Raw genomic sequence first — 26,806 nt, forward strand, 5'->3', positions numbered from 1 at the left:
TGAGGTATCATAACGTTAGGGTTCTCTCGAAACAACAAGCTTTCACCGCTTCTTGTAACGCTGGGCCATCATTTTCTTGTAGCTTCCCTTCCTTCCGCTCATCTTCCTAGTCTGAATGTCACTGTACTTCGTCTTGAACTTTGCCATAGCGTCAGAAGAAGCCAAGACCTCCTCGGCCAAGGTCTTCTTCCTTTCCTTACGGGTCAGGCGGGCATTGTAAAACTCGGTAGGCCCCTCGATGATGGTGCCCGATTGGCAGTAAGTAGGAACCAACTGCGTGCGCGTGTCCTTCTTGAAGAACTGCTTCGGGTTGAGTACATTCCTCATCCGCAGTAGCTTCAGATCGCGGACGAGCTCAGGAGTCGCATTGGTTTTGGGCATGTTGAACCAGTCGGAGCCAGCATCTTCACTCTTGTTCTGATTTTGCTGTTAGCAAGTTATCTTCGCCAGAATAGTGTGACAGAAACTGATATGAGAGGTTTCAAGTCAGAGTAACTATGATATAAGAAATCATTATGGTGCAGGAGAGTCTCCCATGACGGGATATCTCGCCGCGTCATGAAAAATTTGGGATAGATTTTCATCACGAAAGGTAGGCCAGGCTGGAGAGGATTATATCAAATAGTGATAGAATGATGAACATACCTTTGGCTGCTTTGGAGCCACAGACCGGACTGACAACTCTTCCTCCTTCTTTGATGAGCTTTTCGTGGAAGCCAGGACCTTTGGTATCTTCACCAGACTGGCCGGTTTGCTGCCAGTGACAGCCACATCCTGTGAATAAGACTGAGCAGATAGGCGCTTCTCAGCATCTGCAAGAAGGCTCTCGATGAGCTGATCCTCTGAAAGCGCTACATCACCTGCTGCCATTTTTGTCAAGTGGTTTGGGCTCTTTTGAGGTGTGGCTGTTGGAGTAAAAAAAAAAAAAAATTCGCGGCAACCTTTTGAGCTGACGCGCGCAGCTTGACCCTTGCTGGTCCCCGCAATTATGCGGTCTGTGCAGTTCACTAGCCTTAGGTCACGTGTATTGTATCTACATTCAGTCTGGTTATGGCAATAAGTAGTCCGTCCTGTCGACAACGAATTGAGATGGACTTTGAACTACCAATTAATTGAGATAAGCTCAGCGAAGGATGAAATGCCAAAAATCTTACAAATTAATAAAAACTTTTCTAAACAGATTTTCAAGAACTTTGACCACTGTTCGAGTGCAAACACTGTCTGGAATCACGAGTGACCATGGAGCTAACTTGATGCCTAAGGCATTAAAACAATGAAGTCATATTGAGGCTGGCAGCTGGAGGTTGAGTGCGTTGGCAGTTGGGCCGAGAGTGATGCCCAACCCTGGTCGACACGATTACTAGGCGCCTGCTCGCTGACCGCTACAGTGACGGCGATGTTAATTTCCTGATGAAATCAAGCTGTAAACACCAAAAAAATAAAATATCGACACTCTCCTGAGGCATATCGCCAAAAACAGCAAAATAATTCAGTACCATTTCAAGTATATTTGCCAGGTAAGGTGCTAGGCCTAGTCTAAAGAACTCTCCTGGTTGGTGATTAATCACCGCACGCGCACAGTACGCATACAATCCGTTATCTTGGCTTCGGACCCCCTCCTTTCATTCGTACGAAATGGAACCTGAAGCTTTAAACGGGCGGCGCGGACAGTCGTTGGCTCATTACCTTGCCCACTCGCTCCAATCACCCAGGCCTTCAGCTTTTAAACTCCACCATTCGCTAACTAATGCCCTTGCGCTTGCGACCAATCAATTGATCAGTTCGTCCGAAAGCAGTCAGTCCATTGCGATAACGCGTCAAGATCCCATATTCATCCTTCAAAAGTAAACAAATCATTGTGCCATGAAAGAGGTAGAGAGTGTGGCGCAAGTTTGCTAGAAGCTGACCACAATGCACGAGGTTCAGACTTCCCCACAAGACACCAGCAGCCTTAGCCTTGTACAAGGGCTTTGCTGGGTTCCGCGCGAAACGCGACGCCCGAGTTTGCGCGACGCCGACAATTAAAGATTCCCCTCACTTCTTCACTTTAATCAACCAACAAGTCGTTGTCGCAGCGACTCGACTTGCGCCTCACAGACATGGCTATGAATCCCCACGATGCGACGCAAGCCCAGGCCCAAGGGCAAGCGCAAGATGGAAGGCCACAAGTCAACTATGATCTAAGCAAAGGCGGCCACTATGGTAAGCTGTCGCTCAAATCCCGCATTTGCACGCAGGTGGTCATTAGCATCATCTTGCATGGTCTGCAGCATGCTAATTTCATCTTGGTAATATAGGCGCCAGTTCTCAGGTTCGTTGCAGCAATACCATGGTCCTCGTGCCCCTTCAAAAGTCCCCGCTTGTACTGACCTGAGCCCCATCGCCCGCCAACAGCTGGCGCAACAAGGCTATGCCCCAGCAGAGCACTATACAGGACCTTGGGCCAATGTGCACCAAGGCCTCAAAGGCTCCTACAAGAACATTTTGACCACCTACTGGCAACACACGATTGACCACCTCGAAAATGACACCCACGACTACAAGCTCCACCAGCTTCCGCTCGCCAGGATCAAGAAGGTCATGAAAGCGGATCCCGAGGTGAAGATGATCTCGGCCGAGGCGCCCATACTTTTCGCCAAGGGCTGCGACATCTTTATAACGGAGCTGACAATGCGCGCCTGGATCCACGCTGAAGAGAACAAGCGCCGCACCCTGCAGCGTTCCGACATCGCATCAGCCCTCTCAATGTCGGACATGTTCGACTTTCTCATCGACATCGTTCCGCGCGAGGAAGCTGCAGGGCACGCCAAGCGGGCAGCGGGCCAGGCTGGTGCTGCCAACGCGGCCGCCGGCCAGCCTCAGATGGGAGGCATGCCCGCACAGAACCACACGCAGCACATGGGCGCCGAGTATGGCCTCCCTGGTCACCCCATGGGTGGAGAGGCCGACTACCGTCAAGCCCAGAACATGTATCCGGGCCAGGTCCCGCCAGGCGCTCCGAACGCGTACGGCCAGCCACAGCAACCCATGTACGAGGTGGATCCGAACATGTATTCAAGCTATACGATGCAGCCTCCCCAAGTAAGCACTCCCCCATCCAATGCCTAATTGAGACGCATCTGAGTGTAATCGTCTCTGACCTTGTTCGTCCCTCTATCCAGAGCGCTTAGGAGTCCCTCGATTCACAAGGTTTTGCACTGGATCAGCTTGCTACATGGGCTGCAGAAACGGAGGCTCATCAGGCCGATGCGGCACCTGCCCAACCGGTGGTGTCAGAGAAGAGACAGAGCTCCATGATCAAGACTGACAAAGAAGATTCCTTGGGTGAAGACGGAGATGTTTAAAGTAGCACATTCGCGATATACGCCAGGTTTCCACCGGAATTTGAAGGGATTCCTGGTGATTTTCTCTCAGTTTCTGGCCTAGGAGCTTGATTAGGTCCTGGTGTCGAAATGGTATATCTTTACTTTTTTTTTCATTTTTTTTTTTTTCATAACACTGTACATTTGGAGGCGTGAGGGAGGGACTCGGTGATTGGGTCGACCTACAGAGACGCCATTTTGATGGATATCCATGATTGACGGAGTACATGACGTCGGTTTTTTAACATACAGCATTCACTGAGAAAAGAAACCATTGATTTAGGCTTGTGCTGTGTGCTGTATTCCACAACTCAAAATACCTGAGCAGGCTTGAAAGCGGCACTGTCTCTTCCAAAACTGACATAAGATCAGCTGAAACCAAAACGAGATGAGAATCCTGCAAGCGCAGGTGTGCCCTTTGGAGTATTTTCCACGGTGGTTGATAATCTGAAACATGACAGGGGCCATTAGTAAACAGGACATTGCAACGAGAGGTCGTTGGGAGCCTCGTGACGGGGATGCATACTTCTCTAGCAAGATTGGCCCATTCATGGCATTTACCCGGGGATACTTCTTGTTGCGCACTGCAGCTTCGAAGAATTCGTCGCTGTTGCCAGACTTCATGAGCTCCACAGTCTGCTGCAGTTCGTCCAGTGTCTGCGTGAGCATGAACGAGTTGTCCAGGCTCTCCACGAATTCGGTCAGGTAGCGGACATCCGTCTCCATGGCCTGCACGCCATTGGGGTTGATTCGCTTCACCTCCGGAGCCATTGGCAAGGTCTGTGGGATAGTTTCACATGTGAGCATATGTAACGCGCATGAGCAACCAGTGACGTGGCTGAACTCACCAATATCTTGTCTGCCGCATGGCTCAAGGCATCAAAGTAAATAAGCTCCTTGATTTCCCGTGGCAAACCTAGGAGTGTCGAGCTCATGATGTTGGCGAGATATCGAGTCAAAGTTTGTATAAAGTTGCTTGGTTCCAGTTGAGGGTTGGCGGCAGTCCTGCAAATATGTCAGTATATCACGACCTGTACAAAACCACAGGTTCCACGGTCCAGTAGCCAGTCGTACCAGTCATATTCGGCTGTATCAACAAGATCATCAATCTTGGAGTTGACAAGCTCGAATATCCGCTTTTCCGCAGTCTTCTTGTTGCTTCGGAACTGCTCTGTGGCGCTGAGAGTCACGGGGCCGCCTGCTGATGTCGAGGACCTAGCTCTAATGAGCAGTTGCTCAAGCTCTTGGCATGCAATCTCAAAGTGTTCCAAGTTGATCAGAATCTGAACAATCTGCCCTAGGTACTGAGAATTCAGCCTCTCGACCAGCGACTGGCATACCTTCTCCGTGAGAAGGGAGTCCAGTGACTATTTTGTATCCGTCAGCCATCCATCAGTTTCCCTCCGCTCGTGAAGGTTGGAGCCAAGCTTCACGGGAGACAAGACTAACCTTTCTAAGAGTTTCGTCGATGATGTTGGGGTGTTGGAAGTGATCATCCGAAAAGAAATAGAACTGGTTGAGGAAATTCCTTATATCTATACAGCACAGTGGGTACATCTGGGAGAACGGAAGAACGCAAGGGAAGCTGACAGCAGTCAATGTTAGCGGCGAATTGCGCAGAAGGTACGGCACTGGAAAACAAATACCTCAGTTCCTCAGCAGGCTTCTCAGGAGTGAACCAGCTGACATTAACAACTTTCTCATACTCCTCGACGTTGTTAATGGCCATGGGCATATAGTCATCGGTAGAGACAATCTAATGATGCTGGATGTGAGCCTTTCCGAGTTCGCATACAAGAGTGACAGGGGCAGAGCGTATGGATCTGTGCAGACAAGAAGTGATCGTACCTCCTGGAAGTCTTCGCTGAAGCGACGTTTTAGGAGCTCGGCATACTTGTCAAACAGCGTCAGGAGGAAATTATCCAGCACTGACACCGAGTATCCCCAGCCCTCCATAGTCTGGATGAACAAAGCAATCCGGACTTTCATATTCAGCAGAATCTCCGCGTTTGTAACGTCCTTCAATGCCTTTGTGACAAGGGCGATGGCTGAGCGACACAACGAATCCCACAGCTCGTCCACGTCTACTGGAGACCGCAGCTGTGGCACACGTTGCATCGTTGCCTTTTCGATGATGGCAAAACCCGCTATTCCTTCCAGCAAGGCACTCAAAGTCGGCTCCTCCTCGCCTTCTAGGTTCACTCTGGTTGGCATCAATAGGTCCTTCTGCTGCCGCCTCGTTGCGGCGTAATCAGATTTGAACCTTTCCACCTGCGTCAGTGCATCGTGGATATGGACTGCTTCGAAAAGTGGCGTGAAGTCGACCTGCAACTCTTCATTGTCCAGCACATCAAATTCCTCCGATTCATCGAAGACAAGCTCGATGGCAGAGTTGAGTCTGAACCGCTTCAGGAAATCGTTCGACTCCACACGCTCGCGCTGGCGTTCCCTCCTCAGCTCAGTATGCCACATGGCCACCTCGCCTAGATATTGTGATGTCTCTCTAATGCGAAAAAGCCATGTGTTGAGGTCAGTCATGACAGCATCGCAAATAGACTTCTGCCACGCTGGGATGGATTTTTGTATGAGGTCTGCCAGTTTGTGTTGGGTTGCATATTTGTTTTGTATCGTAGGAATGAGGAACTCGTTCTGGAGGTCGTCAAGGGACTTAAGCGCCGCGTAGTAGTTCTTCTTGCGGATCAAGTCGAGGGCGTTGTTCACAGCATGTAGGATTTTTAGTGACTCCTTGAGCACCTCAGATGCGTCGGCGATGTTTTGACGGACCGCCCTTGTGTTCACCAGACTCTGCTTCTGTTCGGCTAGCTTCTCTGTGCTGGCCTGTATCGACTGGTTCAGTTCCAAGATCTCGGCCGTCAGTCTGACAGTGCCCTCCCGGACCTTCTGCAGCTGGTTCACAGATCCCAAAAACTCTTCATGCTTCGTCAAGCCAACCATTTCAATCTCGGACTCGCGGTCGGCGGCATACTGCGAGAAGTTTTGTACGAGAGCGCCCATGCGCCCTCCCTGGGAGGCATCCTTAAGAACTGGAATGAGCTGGTCGAGAAACTCGGAGTCGGAAGACGCAAGGATTATCTGTGCCGAAGCTGGTCAGTCGGAGCGGCAACATCATATGTGGACCAGGTAGAGGTAGCAGGAGTCAAAGTTGCTACTGGCAATCCTACCTCAGGCACGGCAGCGCCGTAGTTGTCGTACGACTGCGGCTTCCGCGGCATGTTTATGAGGCGGGCGCTGAGCGCGCCGCAAGGTTACGAACTTCAAGTCGGTCTTGGTTGAACAAGTGCGTGGGTAGGTACTCGCAGCTAGGGAGACGTGAAGACGCGACGCTAAATTTAAGCTATCATGAGAAGGACAAGAGTGCGCAAATGCAGCCCGATATGCTGTAAATTTCAATAGTAATCTGTTATTGTCCAACAATACCGAACGCATTCATTTGCTCCACCCCTCTGGTCGAGGACTCGAGATTCGAGTTGAGGCTCCGGCTGTTAAACATATCCCTGTCCGTTCACCCTGTAGAGTGGCATCACTCATCATGGGGTAACCCAGGAGGGACCTCTCTTGTACAGTGTGCAATAACTATATTTACTGTGACCTCACTCATCTTCAACGACTTGTGTCTTGCGGGTTGAATCTTGCTAGCTTCCCACGAAAAACATCCACACTACAACACCAAGCTACCTTACCTAACCAACATTTATATATTAGACGGGGAACTCATATATTTTTTTTTACTTTGCGTATTAACCGGCATTGTACTATAACACTTCAACACCTCGGCCTGATAGTCCGCGAAGTTGAAGCTATTTGCCGTCATTCATTTCCAAATCAGTCAACCACATATCACTCTAAAATCATGGACGATGAAAGCTGAATTGGGAAACCTCAGTACATGTATATTCCAGCCCATTGTGAGAATGTCTTTCGCATCCATGATCGGGCAGTCTGCAAGAGGGCTTCCTTGCTATAGACTAGCGACGAAGTCCATATCCTAGACATGGGCTTGCCCTTTTTTTCTATCAATAATTCTTCATACACCACTGACGCAGATACCGGCCTTTCTGGGACTATGTCGTTCCCGTGTAATGCCTAGCTACAGGGCATAGTCTCTTTGCCACGAGCTGTGAGTCTGGCGTAGGCATCAGTGGCATTGTCTAACACCTCGAGCTAATCTGATTAAAACTCGTTTCCATATCACGCTGCACAATGTCACAAAGTGAAGGACTCAAAGGGCAACCAAAATGGGCTGAAACGCTGCTCTAGGTAAAGAAGCTGCAGTTTGGAAATGACCTACTTCACCTGGCTGTCCTTGATGATGGAGTATAACATTAAATGTGGATTTCAGCGTTGATGGTTGAAATCATGCAAATTTTTGCTTTCTTGATGCCAACAAACGGTGTAAATGGTGACCAATACATGTAATTCCTCTACTGACCTCATCTACATATCACTGAAAGGCAAATCAAAGTCTCATATTTTGTCTGTACAGCGAGGAGCTAACTCGTTTCGACTATTGGCTCAAGCAGATAGTAACCTACTTTACATGTAAGCCTCTAAGCCTGGTCTCATTGGGCGCCTCACTTCGGCGTCACATTCAAGTCAGTGTCAAATCCCCCAAACCCAAAATGTATGGCAAGAAGGTAGTCTCTTAGCATGATAGTCCCTTCTCAACACCTGGTGGTGGGCACCAAATTTTGTGACAAGCTGACCATCAGTGTGACTGGCGACTAAAGCTACCACCCATTGCCTCCAAGGTAAAAGAAGTACCTGAGTGCCTGCCTTTGTTGTGAACTTGGTCGACGCTAGCTCAACCGCTCCTTCCTGCCTTGGACTGATTCTGAGACACATCTTAAAGAAATCAAAACTTTTATTGACGGAAAGAATATCAACACTAGTTTCCTTGGACTTTTGGATCACAAACTCCTTTTGGATCAACGATCTCAAGTTCAAAGAAAGCAACACCGTTTGTTGACAGCGATTTTGCTCATCATCAATCTGTCTCTTCTCATTCTTTCCCCTCACGTCCATCACCTTCTCTTCTTTTTGTTCGGTTGTCACGACGGTTGGCATATCTTGTACCTGCTAAGGACTTCACATTATACCCCATGGTCTCCTTGTTCAGAACAACCTGTCCTCTTTCTTCAATTCTCGTAACGATCATTCGACTCTCGTCTCTCCCTCTGGAACTGAGTTCCCTGGTTTCCTGCAGTTGACCTTTCCCAACCACTGTGGTTTCAGTTCCTTGCCACCAAGCCGAGTGCTACGTTCGTCTTCAAACAGCTCAACTTCATCGCCTACCATGGCACAACCGCAGGCAAGAGAAGGCGGTGGAGTCTTCAACCCTCCCTCTCCTCATTCCTCCAATGGAGCAGCAGAGTCTTGCAAGCACGATGGAACCCCAGACACACGACTCACTGCTTTCTCCCCCGAAGAGAACTCGGCCAAGTCGACCAAGCTGATGGCAACTATTGTCTCAGGCTCATCCGATAGCGGTTCAACCAGCTACTCGACGAATCAAGCTGTGTTATACCGGAGTGACCAGTGCCCAATTGAAAGGGATCCATTCGTGTCAACAAATACACCCGCAAGGAAACAGGAACAGAAGCTGTCTGCCACAGCATCGGCTTTCCGCCCATACAGCTCACCGCTTGTCGCTCATGGATCGAGTGATACGGCCTCGAAGGTTTCGCCAGACCAGGCATCATCCATTCAACAGCCGATTCTGTCAATACCCACAACTTTGAGCACAGAAGGACTCCTTTCTCGATGCATTGTGGTGTCATCTTCGTCGCAGCTCGTTGGTCAGAACGACGTTGACTTGCTGCTTTCGGTATGTCTCTCTCATCCAAGGCATTTCATTACAATGTTTTTCTTGAAGCATTCTAACAAAGATCCAGAAACTGGGCCAGCTTGGTTCTCCATGCCAAGGAACTAGGCGTATCATCGTCAAGGGTCCTGCTGCATATGTTCGATTCTCGAACATCAGGGACTCATGTATGGTTCATCGCAATGTTTTACTCGGAGGACCTTCTTGGGTAGCTGGTTTTGTGCCTCCTATCGAGTTTGTCCAGGTATGGAAAATTCCCAAGTTCGGAATCGTTTGATTTTGGCAAAAAATGCTAACATGACATGCCTCAAGCTCACTGGAGCTAGTGATAATCTGACAACAAACCACGAGGGCCAACTGGATGTGTCCGCTGTCGGAAGAGCGGATTGTGAGCAGCAACTAGAGTCCCTGGTTGCTGGACTTCTTTGTTCAGAGGGAGATGTCTTTGCACTTCAGAAGACACCAAGCTCAGAGCGGTGTGTCTATAAAGCCATTCTAGAGTATGCCGATACGGCTGTGGCTTTTGGCGTTATTTCCAAGTACAACGGTATCACTGTCAATGTCAGTTTTCCGTGCTTGGTCTCGACCCTATCAACAATAATTCCATCTCCATCATGCAGCTAACCAGAAAGTAGGACATTACCATTACCATCACATTCCATCAGAGTGAAGGGCTCAGCTTTGGACCGGAAATTCATGGTGGTATGACAACACCGATCTCAACTCCAGTGGCAACCCCCATCAGATCACCGGCTTTTCAAGGGTACGAGCAAGACATTTTCTCGGGCCTATCTATGGCCAAGACGCACCAGTCAGCCGTTCCCATCAACGCTCCTGGATATCCATCTACGCCGCGAGTTAGCCTGCCACTTAGCCCACAATATCCTCTTTATCGGCCCATGGTCTTCCAGCATTTCTCTGTACCAACGCCATACACACTGAACAGAATTCCCGCTCAGAGCCCTCCCTCATCGAGTATCGCGGGTTATCCATGTGTTACGCCGATCTATTCCAGTCCACAGAGCCCTGTGGTTCTTTCTCCACAGCAGGAGTTCACGTCTCCCCGGCAGCTTCAAGGCTTCAGCCGGCCAGACAACCGCCGCCAGAATGCGACACGTGTCCACCGCTCTTCATATTACAACGTTGCCGGGCACCATAATCATGTGGATGTCAATCGTATCAGAGAAGGCACTGATGTGCGCACAACTGTAAGTAATTCATCTCACCATAAAGCTCCGTATTGCTTCCTGCTGACATTGGCCAGATTATGCTGCGAAACATTCCCAACAAGGTTGATCAGGCAATGCTCAAGCGTATCGTTGACGAATCAAGCTGGGGCAAGTACGACTTTATGTACTTGAGAATCGACTTTGCCAACGACTGTAACGTTGGGTACGCATTCATCAACTTTGTGGATGTAAGTAGCGCCATTATCTTTTGGCCATGTGATACGCACTTACTGACAAGAAATCTTGCATTTTAGCCACTCGACATCATTGACGTTAGTCACTCTAGCATGCAATATTGATTGTTCACCAGAGTTACGATAACTGACGGAAATATATGCTTTAGTTTGTTACTGCGCGTGGGAACCAGCGCTGGTATGCTACGATTCTGCTCCCTGAAAGTACGGGAATTCAATTCTGACCATGGGGTAACTTCTGAAGGAACTGTTTCAAGAGCGACAAGGTCGCTGAGATATCTTACGCAAGTAAGTAATCGGGATAAGGCAGTCGGACGGGCTTCTTTCTAACCATAAGCAGCGATCCAAGGCAAAGACTGCTTGGTGCAGAAGTTCCGCAACAGTTCGGTAATGCTGGAAGCTGCTCATTATCGTCCCAAGGTATGCTGATGGATACACTAATGTGTCCGTGGATCTTAACTGACATAAATCGTCACAGCTCTTCTTTACTTCGAATGGCCCGATGCCTGAGTTAGCAGGGCAAGAGGAATCATTCCCGGACCCTGACAACCAGTCAAAGATGAAGAGAAGCTGTGAGAATGCAGAGCACGTCGGTGAGTCTCTAGTACCAGTCTATCATAAGCACTTTTCTCCTGCCCAAGCGTTTCTTTTCTGACCAATACCAGGACTGTTCACCCCCAATGCCGGTCAGCACTTCCGTGACGAGCAACGCCGCCGCCGCTCCCAATACGATCGTGGAACTAGACTTGCAGCCCTGGAAGAATATGATTACGAGACCGCAATTCAGCACCTTTATGTCGGACAGTGAACCAAAACCAAAACTTCCCACAGCTCAAAGCTCTTGCCAATTGACTCGAGGTCAGCCTCAGAAGCATCGTTACTGACACCAAATACATCAAGTATACATTGGAGTGGTTTTCCCAAGCCAAGGTGAATTTCCATTTTGCTCAAACGAGTATGGAACATTATTTTGACTGGCTTGCGTGGTCTAATATTGTTTTAATGGTAGGGCCATGTACACTTGCACTTTCTCTCTTTATCTATTTTTTTTTCTTCTTTTTTTTTTGATTTTCGGTGACGAGCTTCTTGGCCATGTTGGCTGTACGAATCTGCTGGCTACATGTGGAGGGGCATTGGGCTATGCCAACAAATAGCATAATATGGATGACACTAAGCCAGGATGTACTCACAGAAGGCAGTCTTGTACAGTAAACGGGCTGAGGCTCGCAAATTGGCGGATGTAGCTTGTCAGTGAATGTAGGGCTGATCTCGCTTTGATACTTGGCTTTGCGATTTTGTTCCCCTAGATAATGATTGAACACAAACAAGAGCTCTTCTCAAAAAGGAACAATTAAATTGCAAATGCACGCCCAGGCACAAGCCCCAAGCAGATTAGACCCGACTCCTCGTGTGCAATGATCACTGCATGTTTGTGAGTTTTGTGCGAAGATATGTTGATACTGTGACGGGGATGAACTAAAGCTTCAGAAAGCGAATTAAATCAAATTTAGAAAACAACGGCAAGAACTATGTGACGCTGTCTAAATAGGAATGCAGGGTATCTATTGGACAAAGTTTGATTTGCAAGTCAAAAGCTCAGCCTGGTCATGGGCTTTCAGGCAGAGCAGGAAGCGGCTTTCGCCCATCTCCAAAGTCAGGTAGGGTGGTTCTTGTTAAAGGAGGACCGGATCCCTCTATTTCTTTATCGGCAGCGCTGGCCTCAAAGCCATCGCTTTCGTCAACCCTGGGCGGGTATTTGGCCTGCTCGTGACGAGAGGCATTCCCCTCATCGGCAGGTTCCGAGGAAATGGGTGCTTGGTCGGCAGATTCCACTTGTGTATCACTGCCGTAACCAAGCTCAGGGGTGGCATCGCTTGCCTCACTGCCCAGCCGTTGGGGCAAAGAGAAGCTGGCGGTGTCGTCAAAATAGCTGGGCTCGCCCGTTTCGTCGACCACGTGAATGGCGGGAGTACTTTCCCGCCCGCCAGCGTCGTACTCGGACGTCGGCGTTAGGGGTAGAGTCTTGTCGGCGTACCGATGACGGGTATCGAGGGCAGCCAGCCGGTCGTCGTCTTCTGGCGGCGACCGTGGTGCAATGCTGCCGAGCCTAGATGGCGAGGGCGAGGGCGATGGCGAGCCCGGTCCGTACCCTCTGCCGGTAGGCGGGCCGGCGGAAGGAGGGGGAGACATGGGCATGGCGAATGCCCAGCGCGAGTGACGCGGGGTCCCGGAAAAGGTGACGGTCGATGCGGCACCGCCGAACGCGCGGGAGAATATGATGAGGACCAGGCAGGCGAGCAGCAGGATGGACTGCAGGATGGCCATGCGTTTCTGAAAAACGACCTCCTCTGCTAGGACGCTGAGTCTATCACTGAGGGCGACGATCTCGCGCTGGGATTGGTCGCGCTGCGACTCGAGGGCGATGACGGTGCTCTGCCAGATCTGGTCGTATTGGGAACGGACTGAGCGGAGCTCGGCCAGAACGGTGCGGTTGAGGGTGTCGAGGAAGGTGTCGACCCGCGAGATCTGCTTGCGTTCCATCTTGGCGAGGGCGTCCTGGAGGAAGCGGGACTGATCCTCGATGTACTGCATCGAGAGTGAGGTGTTGGACTCGAGCAGCTGCAGACGCTTGGCGACCGTCTTGAAGAAGGATTCCTGTACGGTTGGAGACGCTGGCGGTGCGTTGTTGGTATTGGTGCCTGTTCTGTTCCTAGCTGACGAAGGCACTGTGCTTGACGGCTTGGGCGTCGGGGGTTTGACCGAAGCCGAGGAAGGTTTAGATACCAACGTTTTGTGCTTACTGCTGTTGTTGACGGATTTGGAGGAGGAAGCCTGTATGGAGATTGATGATGTAGATGCAGAGTCCTTGGCTCCTGACGGGGATTCGGTCGATGCAAGCGGTGATGGTGATACTAAGTTCTCGGTATTGTAAGTGGAAGCCGCCGGATCAGCCATTGTGACATTTCCTCGAGGCTCATCGGTCCCTTTGAGAGTATGAATGGCGGACGTCAATGATGAGACTGGGTCTTGGGCTGTTGATCGGCTCCCATCCACAGAATCATGTGGCCTTCCGTCATGCAGAGGCTGCGTATCGGGTCCAGAGACTACTGAAGACTGGCCAGCTGGGCCATAATCTGTGGTCGTTGGTGCTGGCATCTCGCACATCTCAGGTGAGGGAATTTCGCGGAATATGGGTTCCCATGGTGTGAGACCCATTTCAGTCACGACTGGAGGGGCACTGGTTGCTTTGTCCGCAGCCACCGGCTCGGGGGAACTTGGCTCCTCGGCTGGTGGTTGAGGCTCGACTGGCTCCTGAGAAACAGTCGGCATGCCTTGATCAATGACCTCGTCATCGTCATCACGGCCGCCCTCGACCTCCTTCCATGAGTCCATCATGCGGGTGCCGTGCACGCGCACCAGCGAAATGGGACAGTAGAACTCGCTGCCATAGTGGTTCAAAAACTCGATACGGATATACTTGGCCCAGATCTGGGGGTGCTCGACCAAGAAGGCCTGGATATCCCTTTGGTTGCGGGCCTCGAAGGTTCCAATGACCTTCCACTTCTCCAGCTTGACGGGGTAGCGGTCGCTCACGCTGACGCGGAACGTGCGGATCATGCTGGAGAAAAATTCAAAGTTGGCAATGACGACGGTGTCGACCAGGACGTCGTCGCTCAGCTCGATGATGACGAACTTGTTCGGCTGAGCGCACTCGAGCAACATGTACGAGTCCTTGTTCTCGACCAAGATAGCCTTTGCGTTCTTAGCGCGCGGGCCAGTCTTGAGAACCGTTGCGCCGGCGTCAAAGGAGGCGTATGAGAACCGTTCCTTGCACGTCTTGCCTGCGTCTTTGCTGCGGACGTACTGGGCTGTCGAGTCACCGCCCTCGTATATGGCAACATCCTCACCTTTTTTGTCTTGCTGTTGCTTTTGTAGCTCCTGCCGCTTACCCGCAGCCTCGCCTGTAGGCCCGGTTCCCGAAGCCGTAATTTCAGAGACCTTCTCGGACAAGGCGTCAAAATCCAGGTTTGTATCTCCCTCGTCTCGACCTCCTTCCACTTCATGCTGCTGTTGCTGGCCTGAACCGTCATCTTTGTTCCGTGCCTTGGGATCGCCGGCTTCCTGCTCTGCCTTCCTCAACTGAAGCTCTTTCCACTCCTCAAAGGACATGAAGGAGCTGGTGGCCAGCTCCTGATCCTGTCCGTCGTCTGTGTGACCCGGATCATCATCCGTTTTCTGTTCATTGTTCTGCTCATCCGTTTCAGGGATCGCTGTCGGTTCGCCCGTGGTAGACGTGACGATCGGTCCTCCCGCAGCTGCCGCCCCGTCGTTGGCGGCGCTGGACCAAGAGGTGCGCAGGCACTGCTGGGGCAGGGTATGCGTTATGTAGTTGATGGTCCTCGCTTCGCATGATCCTATCGCCGCGGCGGCGGCGGCCTGCGCTTCGCGACCCGGCTGAGCGGCCGAGCCATGACGTCCCAGTAGCGCAAGACCCCAGACGAGCGAGACACACAATCGATTGCAGCTCGCCGGCTTTAGTCGCATCGTTTGAGTTGCTTGGGTTAGCGGGCGGGATAGAAGTGGGGGTGATTAGGGTGGTCGGTCCATAGCCAAGACGAACAGGCGAAAGGAGTTCGGTCGGTCGACTGGTTGTCGTGGTCAATTACGCTGTTTGGCAGCCCAATGTTTCTTGGTTTTTCGATTCGCGTTGGCTTGATCTGTCGTGCTCTTTTGGGAAACAAGCCGGTTTTGTAATGGTCACAGATTATTGTCCCCGAGATTTGTCAATGGGAATTTTAAGTAATGAATCCGAAAGTTGCGAACAGGGTTACTTTTGTTGTTGTTATTTTTTTCTCTTTCCTTTACATGTTCACGCATAAAAAACTGGAGACTAATTCTGGCTCTTTTGTTCTTGCTTTCTTTTTTTGGTGGTTCGTCGTGGGAGCTGGACTTCTCCAGCAAGTCGAGACTGCCTCGGCGGCTGGGAAGATCCATGGTCAGCTTGAGACTAGTGGGGTGCCGTCACCACATCAGATAGATGTCTGGTCCGTTCCATGGTACAGCTCTTCAATAAGGTCAGTACCGTAATCAATTGACATCATGCGCCAGGGATACGGCTTTGGACAGGGGTTAAGCGCTACAACGGTACGCTAACTCTGCAGCAGTTGATGCACCAAAAAAAAAAAAAAAAAAAAACTGGTATGCATGCATCCAATGGCACGAGCCAGCACATGGTGCGCTAGCCCAATGCTATTTAGTTTGGTCGGGCCTGCATGCATATTCATGTGTTTGCTTGGCCTGAATAAGGGTATCTTGTCCACGAGCAACAGCTATACACATCATAAATCAGAAACCCGTAGAGAGAAAAAAAAAGAATCGGGTCTGCCGAGAGGCGGTGCATGTGAGCAAGTGCATCAAACGTCCTGGTCTAACGCACGCAATCTAGCTCAAGGTTGATGCTTGCCAGAGGACTCGCGCGCCCCTCGATCTACTTGGAATTTAGACGCTCTATAATGCTTGCAATTAACCACAAAAATCTGAACATAAAAACACAATGCTTCAAGGTTTCCTTTGGGTTCACAAAATAGAATCTTGACGATCGGCGCCTGGACTTGTCGGTTCCTCACCGCCGCCATCCCTCAGCAGACCCCTGCTCTCACCATCCCCGTCTTCTCTGGTGAGCCCTGTCTCCAGACCCGCATCTCTCGCCAATCCGCTCGTCCGTCGCGTCTCCTCGGCCCCGTTGAGGACGTACCACACATCCTTCTTGGTGAGAAGGCCTTGCAGCACACCTCTGTCGGTGAAGAGCAAGTACCTCAGACCCAGTTTCTGAAAGTAAGTCACCGTCAGGTGGAGGTTTGACCGCGAGGACAGGGTTATGGGAGTCTGGTCCATCCAGGGCCTGAGATCGAGCGTCGTGCGGGGATCTGCCATGGGCTGGTGTGAGAAGAAGGCCTCCGTTTCTGGAGGCAGAGATTGCGGCGGTTGCGTGAACGTGTGCAAATTGTAGGCCAGCTCGGCCCTTGATATGTAGCCAAGAAGGACAGCCTCTCGGGGGTCTGAGATGACAGGGAAACCTCGGTACTGATGAGTATCGAGGATGTGCTGGAGACTGCCAATGGTGTGCCCGACGGCAGTGAGGACCACGAGATCCTCAATGCGTGTCATGATCTGCGACGCCGGAATGTCGGGTATCACCATCTCTTCGCTGTTGTCCAAGTATGGATATTCGTTAAAATGTATCCAGGATTCGTAGATTCCACGCCGCGAAAAGGCATCGCCAACCCATTTAGAGAGCATGACAGCTACCATGATAGGGAGTACATAAGTCAGGGCTCCAGTGAGTTCGAACATGATGACCACGATGGACACAGTCATCCTCGTGACTCCCGCAAGGGTGGCAGCGGCACCCATAATCGCGTATGTGCCTGGGATAACGCAGGGCACGTCTGGCTCGCATGTTGAAAAAGCCAAGAATCCCGGATAGCTTTGCTGCCAGATCTCCACGGCAATGCCAACTGCTCTGCCGGTCAGAGCCCCGATAGCCATCGACGGCAAGATGATACCCGCAGGGATCTGAAGCCCAAAGGTAATCGCTGCTAGAAGGAAGCCAAGCAGAGAGGCGAATAGGAGTAAGACTATGGTCCCAACCGAAGCTGCTCCGGTCTTACATAGGCCGAACTGATCATCAAGGACTCGGGAACACTCCATGAACAGTGATGACACTAGCTCCGAATTTTGTGCCCGCATGTAGAGGTTGGGATAGTTGACAAGTGCCGTCAGCAGTGCGACGATTGCAACCTGTGTCGTCGGTCCTGGTAGCCAGTGAGTTTCTTTTTTCCATTGGGCCACTTTCATGTTGAGCTTGATAAAAAGGCCACCGTATATGCCCTAATTGGGTTCCATTCACGTTAGCAGCCTGGAATCTAGTCTTTGAACAAGGCACGCATTCAGCAAGGCCAATGGTTCTTACACCTAGGATTCCCAAAAGAGCGAACGGAACCATTTCAAAAGCATGAAAGCCAGTAGTGTACTTGACTTGATACATGACCAGTTTTCCCGACCTGAATGGGTCAAGAGCCTGCAAAGTGACAGCCGCGGTCATGGCACAGACAAAACTCTGCCACATTGTTTTGTCGGGAAAGTAGTAGGAGAGTTGCTAGCAGCAGTCAGTCAGTATTGGTTGTGCACATACTCTATTTAGAGAGCGGACTGTGACTTACTTCCAAGCTGAACAGTACACCCCCGATGGGCGAGCCAAAAGCTACAGATATACCAGATGCGGCAGCTGCCGACAATACCTCTCGTTTCCTGGCTGGAGTACAACATTGGGTAAGCAGACAGCAAGCAAAACGAGTAGAGGGTATGCATGGGAACAAACCTTCATTTTCCCTGATGTTTTTGAAGGGTTTGGTGGCTATGTTTGCACAGCAGCATGCGACATGAACGAGAGGACCTTCCTTGCCAAGCCACATGCCCGATGCGACGGCCAAGCACTTCACGATAGTCAGCAGAAAATTCAGGGGTGATAAAAAAAAGAAAAGTCACCAAGGACAACGATGGCTTACAAGTCCCAGAGATTTCGTCACCAGGGTCCACACCCCCAACAGTCTCCTGATAACGAAGCCGCCGAGAACTGTCTTGATCTCGGGGATACCACTATGCTTCGCGTGCATGGAGTACTCTCGTACTAGGATATGCGCACAGAGTGCGAAAGTAACCTGCAGCCAGAGTCAACTCGCATGGTCTAACAGTTACCCCAGCAGGAGGCGATGGAAAGCATACCGAAAATAAAATGAAGAAAAAGTATTCTATTATCCACTTGCCACCAGCAGACGCAATGCCCAAGGCAGCCGCCCATGGGCGCCAGCCGACGCACTTGGACCATTCATCGTAGCCAAAGCAGCAGAACCCCTTGTTGAGGTAAAAGGCTCCGCCGTCGGAGCCTGTGGAGCAGTATCCCGTCTTCAGATCGCCCAGCCAGTCCGTGGTGATGTCTATAGCTGCGGCAACGGTGCCGACGGCCATGCCCGTCGCCGCCAGGATGAACCAGACCTGGCTCGCGTCCAGCAGTTGCGGTATGTAACCCAAGACCCCCGAGGCCTGAGAGTACAGCACGCGAAGCCGCTGTCTCTCCTTGGTGTACTCGAAAATCCAGTCGATGGCCGTCAAGTCCGCATACCCAACACGTCGGCCTGGACCTTCGACGTACCAATCCTGTCCACCATCCTTGGAGAAGCCGTTGAATCTGCCCGGGCTACGAGGAGAGCGCAGACCTCCTATTGGTGTACCCGATCGTGCAGTATAATCGCCTGGAGTGAAGCCCGGCCCCAGGCCTGGAGATAAGCGCGAGGCTCCCTCGCCAGGCCCGCTGGTCGAGCCCGAGAGATAGCGCGTCGTTTGGGAGGAAGCGCTCCCTTTTTGATTTCGCCTGGATGGCGATGCCAAGTCATCGGCCAAGGGATCGTCGCCGAGCACACCATCGTCTGGCGGCTCGTCTATGAAAAAATCAAGCTCATCCGATTCATCGTGGAATGATTGGCGGTCATGCAGAGAAGGCGACAGTTGACTCGACCTAGATGCAGAGCCAATATTCAGTGTACGAGACCGGTCCATGGCAGGCGACTTTCCATCTTCCAGGATTGACGTGCCGACAAGACGTCTTTCGCGGCAACGCTAACGGTGAAGGGTCGATAATCGTAGTCGCGGGTCGGATTCGGGGGCGCCTCTTCGGTAGTCTGGTACGATGCGGGCTGCCACACGGATGGGCGGTTTCGGGGCCAGTTTGGATTTGGCCGTCTTGGAGTCCTCGGATGGCGGCGGTACACGCCCTGTAAGCTCTTCATGCCTGGAGCCAAGTCGCAATCGACAGCTGGAGGGTGAGAGCACCCACTCGGATTGATACGTGGCACTGTGTTGGACACTGTCCAGATCGATCCACATTCTGCGCTAGAACTTTGGAAGCGACTTGGCGTGGAATCCAAACATGTTGCAACGGGGGGTTTCTCCGAAAACTAGAGTGCCAACGTTTAATTATCGACCTATTTCGGTCCCGTATTCTTAGGGCATAAGATCTTGATCTTAGCCTTGAATCTGTGCGAAAAAAATCGCGAGAACGCCCGACGCTTCACCAATGCAAGACGCCAAGGTATCAGGGCTGAGCGGGTCTCAAGGCTCAGGCTCCGGCTCAGAAGCCCAGACAACGGCACCAGAACAAGCTTCGTTACAGAGGATCCAGGACCTCCTGAAGGCGAAAGACGATACATCCAGATTCGTCGGCCTGGCGCTCCTCAAATCAGTATTGGACAACACCCCAGAGCTGCAGCAGGATGGCACCGTCATCCGGCAGCTGTGGGGGTTCATCCCGGGCAAGTTCTTGGACCGCCTACTCAGAGCCAGGTCATCGCCCTCGCCCTCGCCAGATTCAAAGGACATGTTGGACCTCGCAGTAGCCGTGATACATACCTTCACTCTTCTCCTTCCAGAAGAATCCAAATCCGATGAGAAACTCATAGCAAGAATACCTATGCTCTGCGATGCTATCCTCCAAAGGTACGCCCCTCCAATCATGTCAATCCTTAGTCCACTAAATCGCTAACGCTGTTGATAGCTCTGAAAACACTACAGTTCTTATCTTGCAAGCTCTATTGACGCTTGTTAGCCATCCCCAAGGCGCTCAAACGTTAGTTCAGATCCAGGATCTGAGCAACCTTGTGGAAATCGCACCGACCCAGCCCCTTGTTTTGAATGTGCTCTCCTTTGCATTTCTTGGCTCGATGTCCATCGCCAACACTATCGAGGCTAAGTCTGAACTTGCTCGCAAGGTCGAGCAAGTGGTTGCTGACCTTGTGCGCTCTTTCACGGGTACAGATGGCGTCACTCTCTTAGACTTTCTCGCAGACTTTCTGAGGCAGCTAGACGACCATGTAAGTCGTTTTAAACAGTGCACCTGTCAGGAATGTACAGGTAAAGGTAGGAAAGATAGGAACACTGACGAGCATCCTCATAAAACGTCTAGCTCCTTCCCAGCAACCCGCCTTGGCTTTCCACCCTTGTGGGTTACATTCGCAACTTGACCTCGAGCCGCCCTACTCATGCAGCGAGGTCTGCCTATGTAAACTTGGCTGCTACTCTTGTTAATGTCTATCCAATCCAAGCCCCGAACCTTTTATTCGCGGATGCCAAGGGCGATTCCGAGAAACCCTTCTCATACGTATTCATCAATTTACTACTCATCGACCTCCGGGCATCGTTTCCAGCGTTGCTTGAGCAGCTGAACAGCCCTGGATATCAAAATACCGCCCGGCGCCTGGCGTCGGATTTTGATGTGGTCTCATGCTACATTGGTTTCCTAATGAGATCCTTAGTCGGTGATGACTTGGACGAAGGACCACAAACACCTCTCTCTATACCACCCGACCTGCTCCTGAAGCTGAGGAAAGCCATGTCCGAGACCATGTCCGTTACCATCGAGTTTTTGAGGGACCGTTGGGATGCTTCTGTAGCAGGGGCAATGGGCTTGCATCCCGATGCCCGTGCCGGCGAGGCCAAGACCTCCAAGGGTTCTCGACTGACCATTGCATGGGATTCAATGAAGGCCAAAGTTGGCGAAGACATTCTTGTGCTTTCGGCAATACGATGCCTGGCCGTATGGCTCAGGGAAGATGATAATGAACTCTTGAGAAAGGAAGCAATGGGACTTCTTGACATGTTCATGGACCTCTACAAACTCAGCGGTCTGGGCGGGCTTGATTTCCGTCGCCCAATCCTTGTGGCTTTAGAGGGGATCATAACGCTTGAAGAGGCGTCAGAGGCTCTACTAAGCCAAGACGGCTGGAAAGTTTTGACTGGGGACCTACTCTCAATACCAAGTTCGGGAGGCACGGACGATGATTTCAGTAGAGGTACTGAAATCGTCAGAATCATACTTCCTATCGCCGAAGCCGAACGCCCAGGCAGCAGAGAAGAGTGGTTGGATCTAGCAACCGCAGTGGCTGCCTGGGATATCCTTGATAAACAACTACCGACAGCGGCGTTGGAGTTTTACGTTGCTGCCCTGCAGCTTGTTACCAGCATCCTTGCCAACGCACACCCAACTATTCAAAGACGTTACAAACACACAATCAATGCAATCAGCGGGCTAGCTACTCAGTTAAGGTGTCAAAATGGCCGCAAACACGACGATCTCAACGAATCGCTGCAAGATGTTCTTGACACAACCGCTGCGATGGGATGAACTCAAGGATAAGCCTGGACTTTTTTTTTCACAGCCTGCGAATGTCATGCGAAGTAAGGGGAGCTTGAATTCTTTGGATTAGCCTGACGACATTTGGCTGTTTTCGGTCTTAAGCGTTCGTCGCAATGTTCTGGCTTGTCAGCAACTCCTCACTCCTCATGACCTGCCTGACTTGACATGGCAGAAAGAGGATCTGAATAACTTGTAGCGGTCCCGTTGCATTTGATAGGCAAGGACTTTCTAAAAACCAGCTCTTTGTATTCTATTTCACGCAGTATACCAGAGGCAGGCAGACGAGGCAGCCGGTCAAATGTGAAGGCAAATTTTTTTTGGAATATATTCGTACAACACATCTGGGGAAAAACTACTGCAGGAATCCGACTGGGCGAGTTCAAGAAACGCTTCTAGTCTAGACACAATATCGCTTATGGTTTGCTATGCGAGTGGCGTGGGCTGTTGGTGGCACAAATTTCACTCGCTTCATGAGACGACGTGCCTCTGTCCTCATCCCAATTCTATCACTGTAATGTAATGCATCTGGTTGCGGCTCTAACGGGATTTTGAAAAAGGAAGACAACAAAGTGGCGCTTTCCTTTCGGACGCCAATAGCGCAGAAGCATTGATTGCAGAAGCGTTAGACCATGTCGTCATATTGGCTGCTTCCGACTGAGAAATGTATCGAATTGCTTTCGCACAACTGGGCGACCAATGGGCAGGCTGTCAACCACGGAGCGGCATGGTGCGACCAACGGGGGCGGCTTACCACTATTACGGATAGTTTCCGCCCGTGAAAATCGTACCGGTATACCAACGATACATGTACCTAGCCATAGTCTTCTTAAGGAGGGGCAAATAAATGGGGGCGACAAACGAGAGGGGATGAAGGGAGGAAAGTTACTTTTTTGGGACTCGTTGGTTACAGATTGGCCATATTTGGAGATGAACCTGTCAAGCTGACACCCAGCAGCACCCGGTGCACAGTAAACTGCACAAAAATTGCATCATGATGTGGCCCAACGTCATGGCAAGGGACCGTCGGTTTTGGGGGCGCTTTGAACGTTGAATCTCTGCATGAGAGCAGGCATTGGAGGAAGGCGGCCTTTATGCGGATAAGCTCTGTTCCATCCAAGTCGAGAAAGGTGGGCAGGTGGATGGATATGTTATTCCTAGGTGGGGGGCAGCTGCTATCTGCTTAACCACAAGGGTTTCCCGACGTCTTGGCAACGCGCTGCCCCGTTCCCGCCCGCCTTTGGCGAGGGATGAGGCACCCATCTCACAGGTCCAATTTTGCGACCCTTGGACCTAGCGTTTCGTTTCGTACTGTACCTAAAGTCCGGTAACGGTAGGCAAAGTAGGTAGCCAAGTCAAATTAGAGGGCGTGCGACAATACGTACTCGCTTGATAGCGAATGTGAATTAAAAAATAATAATTAACAAATAAATAAAATACCAGAAAAAAGAAAGAAAAAAAGACGGGTTCAAGCCCAAGCTGGCGAACCGGCCTCTTTTCTCCCTTTTGTTTTGTTTGTTCCTCTTGGTATTTTGATCCGGAAGTAAATCTCTCACCTTTATCTGTCCACCTCGCATAAAGCTTTGGCACTTGCTTGTTTGCCTACTGTCTCGTGCTCCGCCTTCCCCGATTCCCTGACGAGTCTGTCTACCTTATACATAGGTTGTACCCAAGGTACCTAGGAGGTATGTAGGGAATGTTAGTTTGGCCTCCCTCACCCATGGGCTACCTTACCCATTAGATCTAGTCCGGTTCCGTCTATTCTAGTGGTTGCTTTTCTTGTTGGCCGTCCCCTCCTCCGCTAGAACAGCTGCTTGGCCAAGGTACCTTACTCAGAGTATCTCAAACTCACGGTTGATTTAATCTTTTTTGTTTTCTTTTTTTGTTCGAGTTACGAATTCGAGTCCATCCTTTTTGTTTGTTTTTAAAATAATCTGACCAACCTTTGACACATTCAGCTTCTTGACTTCTTGACCGACCAGCCAACCCACAAACGTCGACCCCGGCGGCGACATTCGTTTTTGCCTGACACACCCACTAAGGTCCCCAGCACAAACACAGCGAGCCTCTCTCTCTCTCTCTGCCTTCGACTCCACAATCCGCACCTTCGACCCAAAAACCCCCCGTCATCTCCTCCCTACCGCAGCGCCCGAGCGTCCAATCCTCCGAAATCGAAATTCTTCCCGATCAATTCGGGGGACCAGAGACAGAGCATTACCAGTTAAGGGACGCCAGGAAAAAAAAAAAGTGAACAGAGACCGAAAAGAGCCGCAGCCGCAGGGAGAGACGCGACCAGAAAGCGGACAACAATAAAGGCAATCCAGCCCAGTGTCGGCCCTTAGCACGATATTTGCCATCCCCAATTGCTACTTTTACGTCAGAATACAATAGGGGCTATTTGTGCTTGGTAGAAGCCTCCTCTCAGCTCTAAACAATGGTGGTTGCTACGATCAAGTAAGTCGACCGCTCGACGTTTCGCCTCGTCTATCCATTGTTCCGATACCACCGCTCTCCTACTATTCGATGGCCCGTCGCCCTCGAGCCTTCCGCGCTGCTGCCGTTCCCTCTCACCGGTGTTTTCCTGCTTGGCCAAACGATTTCATTTTTCGCGATTCATCTGTCGGTCGGTGTCTTGGGAGGCGGAGAGATCAAAAGGCGGAACAAAGTGACGTTGAGGAATCGGAAACAGGGGCGCTGGTTTTTTTTCCTTGGGCGACGCGTGTTGCTGCGATGATGTCAATCCGATCGTCGTCAATTTTCTCGCTAACGCGCTCTTGTTTTTTCCTGCGTCCACAGATGCGTTGTCGTCGGCGACGGTGCCGTCGGTAAAACATGTCTCCTTATCAGCTACACAACAAACAAGTTTCCGTCTGAATACGTGCCGACCGTGTTCGACAACTACGCAGTTACGGTAATGTGAGTTATAAACCATAACAAAACCAAACAACAGAACCTTTACGCTTTTGGGTGAAGCCCACCCCGAGGCGGATCTGGACATCAATGGCATGACAGGCTGCTCATACAATTTTATCTGGTGACACAACAGGATCGGTGACGAGCCGTACACACTGGGGCTTTTCGATACGGCAGGACAAGAAGATTACGACAGACTGCGACCCCTATCATACCCCCAAACGGACGTCTTTCTCGTTTGCTTTAGCGTCACATCGCCAGCTTCGTTCGAGAACGTGAGGGAGAAGTGGTTCCCTGAGGTTCACCACCACTGTCCGGGTGTACCCTGCCTCATCGTCGGTACACAGGTTGATCTGAGGGATGATCCCAGCGTCCGGGAGAAACTGAGCAAGCAGAAGATGCAACCAGTGCGGAGGGAGGACGGCGAGCGGATGGCTAAGGAACTCGGTGCCGTTAAGTACGTCGAGTGCAGTGCTCTGACGCAATACAAGTTGAAGGATGTCTTTGATGAGGTAAGTGCGATTCCCCTTGGAGAAGCGACTGATCTGCTCCACCTGTTGCTGGACAGACGGTAGGGTCTCGTTCTGATATAGGTGAAATCTGCCGTGAGTTGAACTATCTGACACATCGATAATCAACAGGCCATCGTTGCTGCCCTAGAGCCGCCGACACCCAAGAGGAAATCCAAAAAGTGCCTGATCCTTTGAGAGGCAGGATTGTGCCCGTGTGAGACTTGCAGCAGTTGGCTTTGTCTCGGTACAAATTTTGGAGGCTGGCGCAGACATGAACAATTGAGTCTTGGGGGTAAACAAGAACAATGGACTCTCGCGGGGTTCTGCGTTCCTCGTTGTGGGATCTGTCGAGCCTCGGGACGTAACTGGTGGCAATTTCGAGTTCTTGAATCCCCCGCCAATCTTGAAATGGATGGATTTCAGGAACACGTGCCATAGTTCTCTTTTGCAACGGTTACGAGTGTCGTTATCCAAAAACAGAACATCCAACAAACAAGCAGACTGTAACGGATGCCAATGCGTGGGACCAAGGTATTCCAAGTACGCTATTGTTCGACTTTCTGTCAGATCAAGTAGCGGTACAATGGACTCGTGGCGACGCGGCATAAGGGCCTCCTGTTGACGGTAAAGCGGTCGTCTAACTGGCATTTGTTTCCCTTGTTCTTCAGAGCATCAAGTATTGAGCTGCATCTCCTGTCAAAGGCTTGTCTTTTTTTTTCCACTATGACTTTTTTATTTCTACATCATTTTTCTATTGGTCCCAGCCCTTTTGAATCTATGCCTTTTGCTTTTTTTCTTTTTTCTTTCTTCTCCTCTTTGCAAATCGTTTTTTGTACGTGGGATTATCATAAGAAAAAACTCAAGGCTGGAAGCTTTTGATAGGACAGTGCTGGCGATCTGGGGTGCAATTCAAATGTTACTGGTTCATTTTTATTGCTCATTTCCATTTTTTCTTTTTCTCTCTCCCTACTGTTCTATCCGGCTTCAGTATCGACTTTTGCTTTGGCCAAAGCTTATTGACAGAAAGGCAGCTGTTTTGCGGCAACTCGAAAATATACCCCCTCCTCTTTGGTCACTTTTCTCCAATCAATCAATCGATCACAAGCTCTTCGGATCCTAAAAAATATAATCCTCCTTCTACTACCGGACGGGTAAAAGTTTGGACGATCCCGAAAGTGTACTGGGGCTGTACACAATCTCATGTTTTGTTTTTGGATTGTTTTAGTTTTTGCAGGACTTCTTTTTTTTTTTATTTTTTCCTTCTTCTTTTGCACAAAATGGGGGGAACTGGTGGTGTCACACACACGTTTGTGCAGCAGAACGATCCCGCATCCAATCCAATGTTGAAGAAAACGACGTTGGGCTTTGCCTTGTGGGTGCGACCCAGTTGCGGTTTCTGCGCCATCCTAGACATGCGATCGCTTAGCACCAAAGCGAAAAAACAAGAAGCAAAGCGCTTTGCCAACTTGTGTGTGTGTGTGTGTCTGTGTTTTTTTTTTTTTTTTTTTT

At 50.7% G+C, this 26,806-nt stretch overlaps 9 protein-coding genes across 9 annotated transcripts in view; 5 read left to right on the forward strand and 4 right to left on the reverse strand.

Moving 5' to 3' along the window:
* Window positions 1–42: 42 nt before the first annotated feature.
* PpBr36_08697 (uncharacterized protein) lies at window positions 43–870 on the reverse strand (the record flags this gene model as incomplete). The annotated part of the gene is made up of 2 exons (XM_029895824.1): window positions 43–417; window positions 646–870. The coding sequence occupies 2 exons, from the start codon at window positions 868–870 to the stop codon at window positions 43–45; spliced, it is 600 nt and encodes a 199-aa protein (XP_029746983.1).
* A 1,229-nt stretch (window positions 871–2,099) lies between these two features.
* Window positions 2,100–3,108, forward strand: PpBr36_08698 (uncharacterized protein; the record flags this gene model as incomplete). Its single annotated transcript, XM_029895825.1, has 3 exons — window positions 2,100–2,202; window positions 2,298–2,311; window positions 2,395–3,108. 3 exons carry the CDS (start codon window positions 2,100–2,102, stop codon window positions 3,106–3,108), a joined length of 831 nt encoding a protein of 276 aa, XP_029746988.1.
* A 622-nt stretch (window positions 3,109–3,730) lies between these two features.
* On the reverse strand, window positions 3,731–6,595 carry PpBr36_08699 (uncharacterized protein; the record flags this gene model as incomplete). Its single annotated transcript, XM_029895826.1, has 8 exons — window positions 3,731–3,809; window positions 3,889–4,142; window positions 4,211–4,367; window positions 4,437–4,729; window positions 4,812–4,947; window positions 5,009–5,118; window positions 5,211–6,455; window positions 6,545–6,595. The coding sequence occupies 8 exons, from the start codon at window positions 6,593–6,595 to the stop codon at window positions 3,731–3,733; spliced, it is 2,325 nt and encodes a 774-aa protein (XP_029746987.1).
* A 2,081-nt stretch (window positions 6,596–8,676) lies between these two features.
* Window positions 8,677–11,435, forward strand: PpBr36_08700 (uncharacterized protein; the record flags this gene model as incomplete). Its single annotated transcript, XM_029895827.1, has 11 exons — window positions 8,677–9,207; window positions 9,275–9,448; window positions 9,517–9,765; window positions 9,840–10,412; window positions 10,469–10,621; window positions 10,688–10,705; window positions 10,777–10,805; window positions 10,872–10,915; window positions 10,968–11,047; window positions 11,106–11,220; window positions 11,293–11,435. 11 exons carry the CDS (start codon window positions 8,677–8,679, stop codon window positions 11,433–11,435), a joined length of 2,109 nt encoding a protein of 702 aa, XP_029746691.1.
* A 797-nt stretch (window positions 11,436–12,232) lies between these two features.
* PpBr36_08701 (uncharacterized protein) lies at window positions 12,233–15,172 on the reverse strand (the record flags this gene model as incomplete). Its single annotated transcript, XM_029895828.1, has 1 exon — window positions 12,233–15,172. The coding sequence occupies one exon, from the start codon at window positions 15,170–15,172 to the stop codon at window positions 12,233–12,235; it is 2,940 nt and encodes a 979-aa protein (XP_029746690.1).
* Window positions 15,173–16,204: 1,032 nt separating this feature from the next.
* PpBr36_08702 (uncharacterized protein) lies at window positions 16,205–19,473 on the reverse strand (the record flags this gene model as incomplete). The annotated part of the gene is made up of 6 exons (XM_029895829.1): window positions 18,413–19,473; window positions 18,196–18,348; window positions 18,009–18,123; window positions 17,851–17,942; window positions 17,601–17,786; window positions 16,205–17,518 (listed from the first exon to the last, which is right to left on the reverse strand). The coding sequence occupies exons 1-6, from the start codon at window positions 19,241–19,243 to the stop codon at window positions 16,205–16,207; spliced, it is 2,691 nt and encodes an 896-aa protein (XP_029746696.1). The 5' UTR covers window positions 19,244–19,473.
* A 287-nt stretch (window positions 19,474–19,760) lies between these two features.
* Window positions 19,761–21,863, forward strand: PpBr36_08703 (uncharacterized protein; the record flags this gene model as incomplete). Its single annotated transcript, XM_029895830.1, has 3 exons — window positions 19,761–20,179; window positions 20,238–20,553; window positions 20,646–21,863. 3 exons carry the CDS (start codon window positions 19,761–19,763, stop codon window positions 21,861–21,863), a joined length of 1,953 nt encoding a protein of 650 aa, XP_029746692.1.
* A 2,443-nt stretch (window positions 21,864–24,306) lies between these two features.
* On the forward strand, window positions 24,307–25,492 carry PpBr36_08704 (uncharacterized protein; the record flags this gene model as incomplete). The annotated part of the gene is made up of 4 exons (XM_029895831.1): window positions 24,307–24,326; window positions 24,669–24,788; window positions 24,919–25,297; window positions 25,427–25,492. 4 exons carry the CDS (start codon window positions 24,307–24,309, stop codon window positions 25,490–25,492), a joined length of 585 nt encoding a protein of 194 aa, XP_029747793.1.
* A 1,082-nt stretch (window positions 25,493–26,574) lies between these two features.
* Window positions 26,575–26,806, forward strand: part of PpBr36_08705 (uncharacterized protein) — a gene marked incomplete at both ends in the record, with an annotated part of 4,296 nt that continues 4,064 nt past the window's right edge. Inside the window, one exon of the mRNA XM_029895832.1 lies at window positions 26,575–26,765. Within this exon, the coding sequence (XP_029747792.1) occupies window positions 26,575–26,765 (191 nt within the window). The remainder of the gene's footprint in view (window positions 26,766–26,806) is intronic.

Source organism: Pyricularia pennisetigena, chromosome 5 (genome assembly GCF_004337985.1).
Source record: "Pyricularia pennisetigena strain Br36 chromosome 5, whole genome shotgun sequence".
In the NCBI taxonomy this organism is placed as follows: Eukaryota; Fungi; Ascomycota; class Sordariomycetes; order Magnaporthales; family Pyriculariaceae; genus Pyricularia; species Pyricularia pennisetigena.